Consider the following 14047-nt stretch of genomic DNA (forward strand, 5'->3'; position numbering starts at 1 on the left):
CTTTCTCCCTTCCTTCAAATATGGAAGATCAGATTTGGGCAGGGGGCTGGGGAGAGGAGATGGCAGCAGAAAGAGACTGCCTGTACCAAGAAATGGTATGTCTCAGGTTTTTTACCTTACAGTGCTAAAGCTTATCTTTCAGCCTAAAAAGTACTAATTATTACGACTCTTGATAAAAAGAAAAGGGCTATAGAAGATTGGCTTGACATGCAACAGATTAGTATGATACTCTCATTTAGAGAACAAGCTAGCACTCCAGAGAGTGCTGCCAAGCACTGTGGCAAATTTTTATGAGTAAAAGCAGAGTAACTTCTGAGATTTTGGGGAGGAGTTGACTTAGCAATTAGCAAGACCTACTTGTGGTCTACGAATAGTTTTTTGAATGTAAATTGGTCACTGAAGGTGATATATGTGTTTCTATGTGTATTAGGATTTGATAACCCGATCATGATAAAGAAATTGTTCGTAAGAGCATGGAACTTCTCTGGTGCCTGCAGAGGAACATAGGCAATGGGACTTTGGAGTACAGAGCTGTAGGATTCCATAGCACTTGTGGCCCTTGCTATGAAACTTTGCATGTGAGCTTTTGCATGCCAGTATTTGGAAGGCATTATCGTTGCTCACCCATAGATCTGCTGTTGTCACTACAGGAGGAAATCATGGTAATTTCTTAGAAGGGTGTCTGAAATATTATCAACAACAGCTGTTGTATTAGTGGCATATTTTATAAGAGTTTCTGTATTTCACAACATGTGTCACAGAAATAATTCAGATTATAGATGGCTTCCTAGAGGAATTCTGGCCATTACTTGCTTTCCCCATAAGCATTGCTTTCCTCTCTTTATCCTTGATTCTTGAAAGATAGAAACATGTTAGTTTTGGCGTATGAGTAATGACACTGAATTGACAGTGTCATCTTTCAGAGTGCCTTGAAAGGTCAAAACTATAGCAACTTAAAAGACTGTGTGTGGTTTCATTATGCATTTAGTATTAACAAAATAAATGCGTTTGTTTTAAAGGCAGGGTCTGCACTCTCCTTGCTTATCTTCAGAGGCAAACATACACAAGTGAAATTATGCTTGCTCTTTTTATAAGCTAATTAGTTTTCTGAGAGCTGGGGCAGATAAAACAAACAGCAAGAAGATGAAGCAAGAGTATACTATACTCCTACCCTAAATCCCAAGTTTTAAAATTAATTGAAAGTGGGTTTTAAACTTCTGTTAGGAACCAAATGTGTAATGGATTGGTGACGTTTGCAAATAGCATTGCCAAAGAGCAACCAGAAAGCTCAAAACTGCAATCCCATTAAAATGAAAATAGCCTGCTTTCCAGTGGCCTCAGTGTCCAAGCACAGTACCATCGAAATTCCCAAACCTCTGCCAAAGTGCTTTCCCACTGTGGTGAAGATGAAATGGAGACGGAAATGTACATGACTGTAAATGCACATATACATAGAATGTACACACACACACACTTTCATAGTTTAACACAGCAAGATGCTACTTTCATACACACGTTTATCTCTTGTATTCACATAGGAACCACAATATTTGTCTTGACATTCTGCTTCACATGAGGTGAGCCAGGAGCAACTCTATGCAACTCCATGCAACTCCACGGTGTGACACTGCTATGAAATGAATTACAGATTTGTTTCCTCTTGTCTCAAAACCCTCAAATGCAATTGAATTAACTCTTTTATGAAAAATACCAAAAACGAGCCTTATGGTCAAATCTAAGCATTTTTATTACCAAACCAGTGAGATCCTTCTGCTCATTTCCAACAATATCGTGATGGAGTCTTTTATTCACGTATTTTTTGAGATAGTATTAGGGAGGTTTCGTAAGTGAATCTCTCAATGTTATTGGACACTTAAACCCATTTCCTATCTGCCATCCCCCTAAATGTACATTTATTCTAACTGTAGCTTGGCAAATGACATCACAAACGTGTCTGGCCATTAACCACAGTGTTACAGATCCCTAGGATTACCCTAGGAATGAACTGATACAAATGGGCACATGAGAAGAGCAACCAGGCACAGGGGGTGGGGAATAAGGCACCTTTCAGCACGCAGGGAGAGCATTCACAGCAGGAGCTGATGCAGAAAAGCTAGTGAGTTGGAAATGCGTATCAGATCTCACCCATTGTGGTCACCCATGTAGACAATTTTGTGTTTTAATCTCAGGCACTGTTAATCTAATTTTAAAATATGCTCCCTTTGTACTATGCTAAGCACACTCTTCTACACAGACACTTGTTTCAGAGGAATACTACTTACATTTACCAAAATGCTCGTTCAGAGAAATACATTACTGAGTCTTTCTTGAAAACAGGCAGTTAAGGCTTCTGGGCCTGAGAGGATACAAAATGATCTTTCAGTTTACCACAGGGTCACATGAGCTATGTGCTTAATGACCTCTCTCTGCCCTCTTCCATAAAAAAAAAAAAAAGGATTAAAACCATGATCTCTGACAAACATTTTAAATCGCCTGGTATGAAAGGGCGATTTCATTAGCTAACAGCAAAATTGGACTATTCTTGGAGACCAACAGAGAAATGGAATGAAAAGCTGTTGTTCTAGCACTCAGAGTAGGGTAGCCCCAGGCTCCTCTGGGGTGTTGGGGTAACGTGGCACTGCTTGGCTCTGTAGCTGCCCCAACAGAGTCAGCATCTGCCTCTCTTCTCAGATGACCAGTGACAAATGTAATAGTCTCAGCTACAGGTAGATGCTTCTCAAAATTATCAGGTCAGCTTACATATTCACCATGCTCCCTAGCTTCTGTAATATCACTACACTTGTTTTTTAATTCTCTTCCCTAAATAATTTGTCAGCTGTTCAGCCTAATTTTAGTGCTCTATGTCACCAAACTACAGGCCATCAAACTACAGAGCATTTTAAAAGACTTTTAGTTCAAATGCTGTTCTCCTAGCAGCTGTTTTCTTTCGCCATGCAACATGCAAGTCATCAAGAACTGTTTCTTTATCTGACCTTTGCTTTCAGCTTTTCAGTATACTGTATATCATTATGAGGGCTTGCACTTTCTGTATCTGTGTCTCCAGTGTATCTACAGTTCTATTTCACTGTGGGTTGGTGAGTTGTGCGTTTTGTCTGTCTTATCTTCACAGCAGTGGTATAAGATGCCAAATACCCTGTCTGTTATCACACTGAAGTAATAGTCCTAAGAGAAGTACCGATACTAGACCTGTCACTGAATTAGATAAAGGTGCTGACTGTGCACAGTAAACTAGGAAGAATGTGATAACTAGGAAGAGGGTAAATCAATCAAAAAGGGATAACATTTTCTATTGCTTTCCAACTGAGTATCGCAAAGTGTCTTCCAGAAGTCCATTAGCTTATCTGTCACACTAAAAATATTTTAAACAAGTATCATTCTTGCAATGCCCTTGCCAATGGTGGTAATTGAGGAGCAAGAATTCAAAGAAGGAAAAAGTGTGAACACAAAAAGATTGCCTCTGTCCAGAAAGAGTTGAGACCATACAAATGTACCCAAATGAGAATAAACTCGTGTGCATATGTAGGCTGGATGTCAAAGATAGCAGGTGGCTCAGGAAAAAGATTATTTATACTGTGTAATCAGTGCAATACCTGGCACAGCTGGGGACCTGCTCTCTGTGGATCTAGACTACCATGTAGCAGCAAGAAGAGTCGGATGGCGCATTAAAGAGTTTAAGTATTGCCCCATATTACCTTAGCTCCGCAAAATCCTAATGTAGCGTATATTTCCATCTAAAGCAGTCTCTGAAGAACTCACTCAGGCTATAAGAAACAGGAAAAGCACATACAGTTTTTTTTCTACTTGTCCGTGTACCTATCTGTACCATTAGTTTCAGGGCACTGCAAAAGAAAAATTCCAAATGAAACACTGTCAGGCTGTCCTATGCTGCCAGTACTGACATACAAATCATTTCAAAGCAGTACATGCCACAGACCCAGCCAGGAAATTCCACTTTCAGTATTGCCACAGTGGGTGGTGACGGAGGCAGTGGCTTAAAAAGCAAATCCAGAACAATTATTAAAAATGTGCCTGTCTCCTGTAATGGAGGCTGCCTATGCACAATGGACTGGATGCAGTACAACAATCATGAAGAGAAAAAGTTGCTATTGAAAAGGCAACAAAACTGTACGCATTGCTTGAATATTTTCTTGCTGTATGTATTAGAGCATCTTCCAACTATTAATTCTGGATGTGCTGTAAGATGTTCTGATGCAGTGTTGAGCAGTGAGGGAAACAGAATAACATAGACCAAAATGAGCACTTTGGTCTGGAAACAAAGTATAATGCTGGCTGTCTGCAGACTCTGGATTCCTGAGAAATCAAAAGTATGCTCTTTTATTTGGGGGCAGATTTCCTCAGTATTTTTGGGGAAATGTTACTTTAATCTCAGCTTCTACTTATGAAGCACATCTATTACTTTTCAAAGGTGTTTTAAGAATTTGTAAATGCTAGATGTATGATCAATATTAATTCTTGCTTAATGAATTTTCTTCCTACTTTGATTTTTATGTTTTGTGCTTTTACCACATCATATGATTTTATAATTTAGCACAGGCAGGATCAGATAGGCTACAGACAAAAATTAGAAAATAACTTCAGCATGTTAACATTGCATGGCTCAGCCCCTGTTCCTGCATCTCTCTTCTTGAATTTTAAACAGAAAACAATTTTGTATTTTTCAGGAGTTGATAGCTGCTCGTCAAGACCATGCAAAAATATAGGTAAGACACATCTGTGTAACTTGGTTTATGGTTTGAAATGCCTTTCTAGGTCAGAAAATACTGCCCTTGAAAAACTGTCTTTTTTTTTCACAGCACAATTTAACACATTTTTGTCTGAGGGAGTTTCCCATGCTATTGGTTGCTGACTTTGTAAAGTCAAACTGTGAGGTAGCAGGAGGTCCTTGATCAGTTAACTTTTCTTTCTTCTCCAAGAAATTTGCAAAATGAGAGCTGTACAACATCTGAGAGTTTTTCAGACAGTTTTTGGGAAGGTCAAATGTGATTTTTGGATTGCACGTGGGTGCATGCACAAAGTGACATTTGTCCTCTACTCTTCCCACTATGTTAGTGATAGAGGTGCTGCAGCCATCTAAGTAGTTAGGCTTAAACTTTATGTTACACCTCAAACCACTACCTACTCTAGAAAGGAAAGACAGGTCTTGTGGTTAAGGCACTTATGCAGGAGTTCTGGATTCACATCCCATTTCAAGTTTTCAGCTACATTATTAGGGTGCAGATTATGAACCACAAACCAGAGATAATTATCATCGTCTTTGTCCCACCTTGTTTTACCTATGAATAGGACAATCAGTCTGAGGCAGGGATTATACGTGCATATAGTGTTTGGTCCAAGGGGGCCTTTAAACACTACCAAATAACTCACTGGTCCAATGCTTACAGTGACCTCTCCAGCCTTATAGCAGATAACAGGCCAGGTCTTATCTCATCTAATTTATTTTCTCAGTAATGTCTGACATGACCAGAATGATGCACTGGTTTCTCACTATAGAGGCTGCTTTCCACAGCCAGAGTATTCTGAGTCCCTACATGCCTTGGTTTTCAATCACGTGGTTCACTTGCTTCATTTAAATGAGTTTCTTAACATTTTAGATATTCTTTTTATTGCTGTGTGAGTGACTGTACTTATTGTTTTCGTGTCTGCAGATCAGCCTCATGTCTCTGACCCCCAGGTGATGGTAGAATTTGAAAATGGAAACTTCAAGTTCACATTCCCCAACCCCAAAAATGTGAGTGAGTTCAGCATGACCCTCTTCAAAGGGCATGACAAGAAGGAGATCTGTGCAATCCATTTGAGCAAGGAGAAAGTTATCCCCAAGAGTAATGTCACCTACTGTCAGACAGAGCATTCAAACAGCAACACCACTTTCATTCTTAAAAATCTGGAAAGAAAGCATATTGACATTTATACCTACTGCCTGGAGATGTTCTTACCCCCTCCTTACATAGATTGCCGTCTGAAAGAAACCTATTTGTACATCCAAGGTAAGTTTACTTCTCTCCTCACTTCAGTTTACTGATAAGTAGAGATTGGGCATAGCTACGCTGCAGTGAAAAATGTGACTAGAGGTTGCACAGACATTTCCAAGACAGCTTAACACTACTTAGCAGGTGGCTGGTAACAGTGGAGCTGTGGCGGCACACTGCTCAGTACAGCCTCCCTATATTTATTCACCTTCTTGGGCAGGATTTGCAGGCCACGTTGAGCTCTGCTTATTGTTGGTGACACCCAAGCTAGCTAGACTACATCTTCTGGAGTACTGCAGTCCCACCTTTGCCTGCAGCAGAAACTTCCCATTGTCTATTCTCCAAGCTGCTGAATGCAAAGGTTGGACTATTTCTAGCTGGGGAAAAAAATACATTCTGAGAGCTATCTTCATGTACCTAGGATAAAAAAAAAGAATCATCTGTTAAATATCTGTGCTAGTAGTGATATATGGAACTCTGATTGCCACACTGATGTGAAGAAGATGGTGTTCACCTCTCTGAAACATGCGTTCAGCTTTAGAGCCTTCTTAGAGAAGAAGAAACCCACAACTGCTGAGAATTTTTGGCCTTTTACTGAGAAGAGCTTGGACTAACTTCAGAAGACTCACTGCACAGGCTTTAATTTTGAATTACTTTTTACTCAGTGGCTCTTTGGTATATAAAGCTGAAACCATCTCCATATAGTTCAGTTGCAACATGCTACTGCCTGTTTTCCTTTCCTTGCTATCTTTTGTCTCTCAACACCAGGACTGAACAAAGATAGAAGCTGAAATGCTAAGGCTAAAATTATGTGGATGGGTCAAATTATCTCTCAGCCCTCTCTGAACTTAAAACAGTTTCTCAGAATCAAGCTGTGACATCCTTTTTTGTCTGCAGTGTTTCCCAAAGCTGTCCATTTCCATTTGTATGGATAGTCAGATGCTCATAGCTATTGCCAGGTGTTTCATCCCCGATCATATTTTCTCAAGGATCTGGGCAAGGGTAATTTGTGTCCCTCAGCTTGCCTTCCTATCCAAACATGACTGCCAAAGTTCACCCTTCTTTTGACCAGGCTGCCCTTTAAATTACCTGTGGTACTCACTGAATGTAAGCTTAAACCTTGCTCAGATCTGAAATACCATCATGCTCTCAAGCCTGGCTTTTGTTTCTTTTCAGTCTATGCTTTTAGCCCTGTGTACCAACAGTTTCACCTCTCCTTCTAGAAAACTGTAATGTTCTGCTACCCGCTGAACACACTTTTCCAAGGTGGCTTTTCACCTCAAAAGATCCTTCTTCAGAGCTCAATTTTATTAATATGAAGAGAAGAGGGGAAACAATTTGAGAAATTATCTCTGGGGGAAAAAATGCAAATTCTCAGTAATGACTTTTTTTGCCTCCCCATCTCCAGATAAAGAAGACTGCATTTCACTGGGACTCATGTCATGGATAATTACTGGCCTGATCATGTTTGCCATGATTTCCTGTATCTGCTGTGTCATAGCCTGTTGCTTAAGGAACAAGGTAAGTAAGTCTATGAGATTCTGCACAACCCTCCTTCCAAAGGTCGTGGATGAGGAACTTGATTTAATGAGATTTAGCGGGTGGGACAGGCACGTACTCACTCAGCACGTGATGTGCTTTTTGACAGAGAGACTGACTTGTTAATTTACCACTGGAATTCAGTCATTGATGACAGCAGCTTAGATTTAATTTTTCTGAGACAGAATTGTTTATTGATTTAAAGGCTGTGAATCATAGGAAAATTACTGTGGTAAGCAATTCACCTGATTGTTTTCCTCAAGAAAGGGAAACAAATAATCAGTGGAGCAATTCCAGCTCTTTTCTGGAGCAGAACCACTTAAACAAAGAATCAGTTGGCTCAGGAAAGAAAGGAGACCATGGACATTAGTTATTCCTTTAGATAATGTGTGGTTTTAATTTTCAGTTTGTTTTATTCCAGGTTTTCTACGTGACTGCCTGTCTATTCTGGCTTTAATATTCCTACTGAACACAGTCAGAGTAACTGCCCTACTTAAAGAACAAAGGCAGGAGTAGCAGTGGTTAGTGAACACATTAAATTAATGGCATTTTCTCTCTGTTTGCAGAACCAGAAGTCTGAATCCAACTCCCACGAGTACAACAGTGAATACATGCCCATGGCAGCAGTGAATCCAGCTAAAAAACAAAGAATCTGAGGTTGTATTAAGCCTAGTTGTACTTCTGCTTCTAGCTGTTGCAAGGTTGCAAGGCTTTCTCTGGGAGGGAAAGGGCTGCTTCCTGTGTCTCCCATTAATTCTAGGTGGGTGGTTGGATGGTTGAGACTGTTACAATGGCTTTTTAATGGAATTCATGCTACCATGTAGCAGGAAGAGGAAACGAAACGCAAAATCGCTAGAAACCTTTTGAATCAGAATGGTGAGCTGGTTCTTAGAAATGCAACTGCTTCTCATCAGTGCAAAGTAATGATCTTATGCTTGAGGAAGAGATGTGAAACTGTTCCGTTCAGATTCTTCGGATGATGTGTGGTACCCAAAATCTCTCTGGGGAAGTGACTTGTTATATGTACTGAGTGTTACTGGCTAAGGGAAAATAATCTGTAGAGAATGAGGAACTTCCTAACTGCTTAAGCCCTTGCATAGTAGCTAGAAGCAGTTTGGGATAGAGAACAGAAGCAGAATGTGGACTGATTCAGATGTAAGGGGGTTGCATGTAACTAACTCTCCATTCCTATTCCAGGTGTAAGTTGCTTGTGGCATGGAAATTCTGGCAGCAGAGGTTTCCAGCTGTGTGAACCTGGACAATGGGAAATCGGCATTTCCTCACCTTTCTCGGCCTTCCTGAGCTCTCATGATGGTCCTGTGCTCAGTCATGAGACACCCACTTCAGTACTGTTCTAGTTGTGTTTTGCTCTAGCCTTCTGTGTTAAGTGGCACACTGCCTGATCCACTGGCTTGTACATGGAGAGCTAACAATGTGTTAAAGAAGTCAGCTTTTAGTTGAAGAAAATGTAGTGAGTTTGCTCAAGAGTAGATTCCTGCAGTACTACTACAGAGGGAACTTTTACTTTATACAGTCTCCTTTATGATAAACTTTCCACTGGGGACAAAAAAAATTACCTCCAATGCCAATCCTGGGGCACAGCCATGAAGCACTGTCAATGTATTGCACATCCCTATTTGTTAGGGCAAGTTTAGCCTGATGCTATCGATTCACACTCAGATTCACTGTCAAACTTCTTAGCACCACACTAGGAGAGTGCAATATGCAGAGGTGCTCTGCTGCACCAAGCTGTGGGACAGCAGGGGAACAAAACCTGTGAGAGCACAGCAGAGAATTCACTGTGACACAGTACCTCAGGTATGTGCATCTGCATTTTTTGTATTTGTGCTATCAATACATCTTTGCCATCCACACGTTGGGGCTCCTCTTATTTAATTAAATTCAGAATTATGTTACTAACAGAAGAATACATTACTTTCAAGACTGCAATTGTTCTTTAAATCTGTTCATACCTGCAGGCTCAGTCCCTAAACTAGGAGGCACAGTCTCTCCTATTCACGTGTCTTGCAGCACAGACACAACACAGTCCATAAGGCCAGTGTATTAATGGACTCTGCAACACAATTATCTGCCTCTTGTGGTTTGACGCAGAATCATGGAATCACAGAATGGTTTGGGTTGGAAGGGACCTTAAAGATCATCGAGTTCCAACCCCCCCTGCCATGGGCAGGGACCCCCTCCACTAGACCAGGTTGCTCAAAGCCTCATCCAGCCTCGCCTTGAACACCTCCAGGGATGGGGCATCCACAGCTTCTCTGGGCAACCTGTTCCAGTGCCTCACCACTCTTGCAGTAAAAAGCTTCCTCCTAATATCCAATCTAAATCTGCCCTCTTTCAGCTTAAATCGCTACCCCTCATCCTGTCACTACACTCCCTGATAAAGAGTCCCTCCCCATCTCTCCTGTAGCCCCCCTTTAAGTACTGGAAGGCTGCTATAAGGTCTCCCTGGAGCCTTCTCTTCTCCAGGCTGAACAACCCCAACTTTCTCAGCCTGTCCTCTTAGGGGAGGTGCTCCAGCCCTCTGACCATCTTTGTGGCCTCCTCTGGGCTCGCTCTAGCAGGTCCACGTCTTTCCTGTGCTGAGGACTTCAGGGCTGTCTGCAGTACTCATGAAGCCTTTACCACACCCCCAGAGGGTTCAGGGATTACTTGACCTGCCTCAAATTGCTCAGAGCCTTCAATATGAATGAAACGATCAATCAAAACTCTGACCATAAATGACCAACTGGGAATCCAGCCTGGATATGTTGCCAGACACCATTTGGCTGCTGGAAGCAGAGAGGTGCATTGATTCTGAGGCTCTTTGTAATTCATTGAAAAATCAAATACCAGTCAGAGGACACTATTGTGAAAGATAAGCAACCTGCTTGTCTGGAGAACAGAAGGCTGGTTTCAAATTTGATAGGGCAAACAGGGACTGTCAGGCATGAAGAGGACATAAGCTGGTATGTGAAGAACAGGGTTTTCCTCAACAAATACCTAAGTACGTAGGTGTACTGCAGACAGAAGGTGCAAATTGGTAACTGTGACATTAAGCAAAGGGGAAATAGGGGAAATGTGTAAAGCATGGAGTGAAGTGGGGACTGCCAATTTCACAGTAGGTACCCTGCTTAGATAACGAGCTCCTAGGCAGAGGTGTAGAGGGGCACCCCGGCGTGTTGGGTAACATCACATGCTCTCCCATCGTTCTGCCAGATAACCTTTGCCAAATTATTTGCTCCCCAGCAAACAAAACTCTCCTCTGTACATCCACAAATACACTGATTTCACCATTTTAAAAAGTATTAGTGAAATTATTGCCTTTGAAAATTACTGGTGAAAATAGCTAACCTCTACTGCCTGTGAGAAATGCTGGATGCAGGATCCTATGTAACAGTGGAGAGCCCTGTCCCCTGGAACCTTTCACCCACCTGGCTGAGAAGGAAATTCAAGGAGTACAGAGTTTCTGAAAGAAGGAAAAACTTGAGGTTTGCTTTCAGGTGCTGCTGGATAAAGGACAAATGATAAAAGGCTGAACAAGGTAGTTCAAAATACATACATTCTACTCTGGAGAGATAAATGATTTATACTTATTGTAACAAAACTTTTGGAAGTTTCAGGTTCCATCACTGTTTTATTTTTGGAAAATTAGATTTTTTTCTCAATAAAACATTTTTTTTATTATGCCACATGTCTCCATAAGAAAGTTCATGCATGCATGCATGTCACGTGAAAGAAATAAGCTCGAGAAAATCCACAGTGCAATGGGGAGAGAGTATGGGGCAGTTTATCCCTGTACAGCATCTTAGTGGGAAATAAGAAAAGGACCAAGGGAAAAAATATTTTAAAAGTGAAAACCAAAAATTTTCATCTGTTTATCTGCAGTAAGGCAATGACACTGTTTGGATCTGTTTGTTTCCTTTTATTTTCCTAAGAAAGTATTTTTCTTATTGTTCCTTCTTTTAATCCCTTATGCAATATACAGATAATGACCAGGATTATTTTGGGACATTTTTCAGTTTCTTTTTGCCATTCTTCAATAACTCCAAATAAAAAGGAGCTGGAAGAAGATAAAGGATGGCAGACAGAAAAAAATTCAATGAAAAAAGTAGCATGAGCTGAGTCTACAGACTGTGTGACAAGAAAGGATTAAAATTTAAAAAAACCCGAGTCAATAAGAATAAACAAAAAGCCTGATATTCTAACAGGTCAGCATTTCAAAGAGTAAGAAGGCTCTTTGGAAAATCACAGTTTTGGGAAAATATTATATTATCAGGAAAAAAAATTAAATAAGAATGTTTCAGCCAACTCCTCTACAAAATCCACTTTCAAGACAAGCAGAAGCATGAGCAATATCCAAATAATCCAGGAAATCAGAGGTTTGACAGTAAAATAAACTACTAAGACACAATCTCACCCTATGTTTTCTCTGTTTGCTATGTTAGGGTTTAGGATTCTAACAGAATTTTTATAATTGTACGGCACTCCGTGATGGGGGTTCTACAACCTGTTCCTCTCCATCTTTGTCTTTATGGGGTAAAAAGTATTTTGTCTAGGGCTTTCCCAGGAGCTGAATCTCTCACAACAGTGTTCACGTAAAACCAGCTTCTGTCATACAACAGGTAACATAGATTCCAGTATCAGTAAGATGCTTTCATCCTTTCTGATTCAGCATTGCTATAAGTCACCCCACACATACTTACACTCAGTAATGTTCTTTAGATTTTCCCAATCTATGCCAGTATGAAGTCAGTAAGTCAATAAACCAAATAGGTATGTATGGCAAAGAACTACTCATAGCTTAGGGTTAAGACCTCAAATAAAAATTGACAACTTGAGCAAACTTCATCTTGCTGAACAGGTAGTATGATCTAATGTGCACAGGTGGAAAATGTTAAAGATGAAAACTATGGCTACTCCAAAATTTAAAGAAGGATAAATGACAAGAATATTGTAATTTGAACACCTGCATATCTTGAGATGGTTTGAAAACCAAACCTCAATATGTATTTTGCAAGGTTATCTTCCCAGCCTGAATTATGAACCCAAATCTGAATGCTCCTGGGGCTTAACAATTAAATTCAAGACTGCAGTTTTGTACCTAATGTATCACTGGGAATGAAATGATACTATGAAACACTGTAGGTCATTTTCCCTTAGTACAGGTATTCTGTTAACTTCAAAGGTCAAGTAGTTATAAATTCTATCATACTACTCATAGACTTTTACAAAATTTATTTAAGGCTAGGGGAAAAGAGGCTCTCGAACTAGAGTAAAGCAAACAAATTAATCAAAATTAGGATCTGCACTGAAGGTATCGTACATAATTTTTCATAAAATGTTGTATGATGTGGAGAGTCCCTTATGCATGTGAATCTGTAAGTTGCCATGTAGAAGAACATAGTAATAATAAAAATAGAAAAAATACAGGTCATTGAAATTATTCAGTTGAAAATCAATCCAATCAGTTAGTGGGGACTTCTGCCCATACAAGGTTTACTGGGGAGCTGGATCTAAGTCTTTGCCTTTGGTTTGACTTTAACTGCAATGAAACACAGTATACCCCAGTCCCTTGAGTTGTCCAGTCCATCATTGCTATAGCAGTCTACCCACTATCATAAAAATCTCCCATTTCCTTGAGAGATGAAATTTTCATATTTGTATTTATGTTCTGTGATTATGAGTTCAATTCAGTGTAGGGGGTTGGTTGGAGAAGGAGGAGGAATAGGAAGGATTAAACCACTTTTCTGGCAAAATGAACTGGACAGGTATGAACTGGAGACATGAAGAACAAGTCAGGGGGTGAACTTCATCTAAATGAGTATGTTTGAGCTACTTAATTCCTCCTGAGAGTCATAAGATCTTGTATGGCTTGAGATCAGTTTTTAAAAAGAGATAAATCAGCTCTGATTATCAACAAGAAAGATTTAGCTGCTGCACACATCAAGCATAATTATTTTTAGAAACTGCAAAATTAACAATTTTCAAATACCAAATGTCTTTCACATATTACATTCTGCATCAGTCTTCCCAATTTTTAGTACACTGTTGGCAAGTCCATCACCAATGATATTTCATCCTCCGTCCCAACACATTGCAGGAACAGGTTTCACTGCAGTTTATACAGTATGCTGCCGTCTCCCAGAATTGAGGCCAGGATTTAATGTCTGGATCATGCAAAGATTTGCAAGGGGGCATTCCTTTTCCCCTTGCCAAGAAGGAAGGCTCATTTGCTGCCCTAGGGTTCTTCTGAAAAAATGTCTAAACACTGAGAAAAGGTGAAATTATGTTGGCACCAGCTGATGCAAGCAGGAGGGACATACTACCTTCCAAAGGTGGCAGTTTAACTGAACATAATCTATGGACTATGAAAACCCTGCATACGCTTTTCAGGCTACTGAGGCCAATTTCTAGAGGAGGAAGCTCAAATCTGGGTTTCTCAGACCTTTTGCTGGCAACTTTCCTCCAAAAAATGTAAGGTACTTGTGTTTGTCTATTCA

General features: G+C 40.3%; 1 protein-coding gene across 1 annotated transcript in view; it reads left to right on the forward strand.

The window, feature by feature from the left end:
* Positions 1–8207, forward strand: part of LOC104464697 (inducible T-cell costimulator-like) — a 9598-nt gene extending 1391 nt beyond the window's left edge. Inside the window, exons 2-5 of the mRNA XM_010077484.1 lie at positions 4704–4742; positions 5688–6026; positions 7417–7529; positions 8114–8207. Of these exons, the coding sequence (XP_010075786.1) occupies positions 4704–4742; positions 5688–6026; positions 7417–7529; positions 8114–8203 (581 nt within the window). The 3' untranslated portion in view covers positions 8204–8207. The remainder of the gene's footprint in view (positions 1–4703; positions 4743–5687; positions 6027–7416; positions 7530–8113) is intronic.
* The last annotated feature ends 5840 nt before the right edge of the window (positions 8208–14047 follow it).

This window comes from Pterocles gutturalis, unplaced genomic scaffold (assembly GCF_000699245.1).
Source record: "Pterocles gutturalis isolate BGI_N339 unplaced genomic scaffold, ASM69924v1 scaffold49158, whole genome shotgun sequence".
Classification (NCBI taxonomy): domain Eukaryota; kingdom Metazoa; phylum Chordata; class Aves; order Pterocliformes; family Pteroclidae; genus Pterocles; species Pterocles gutturalis.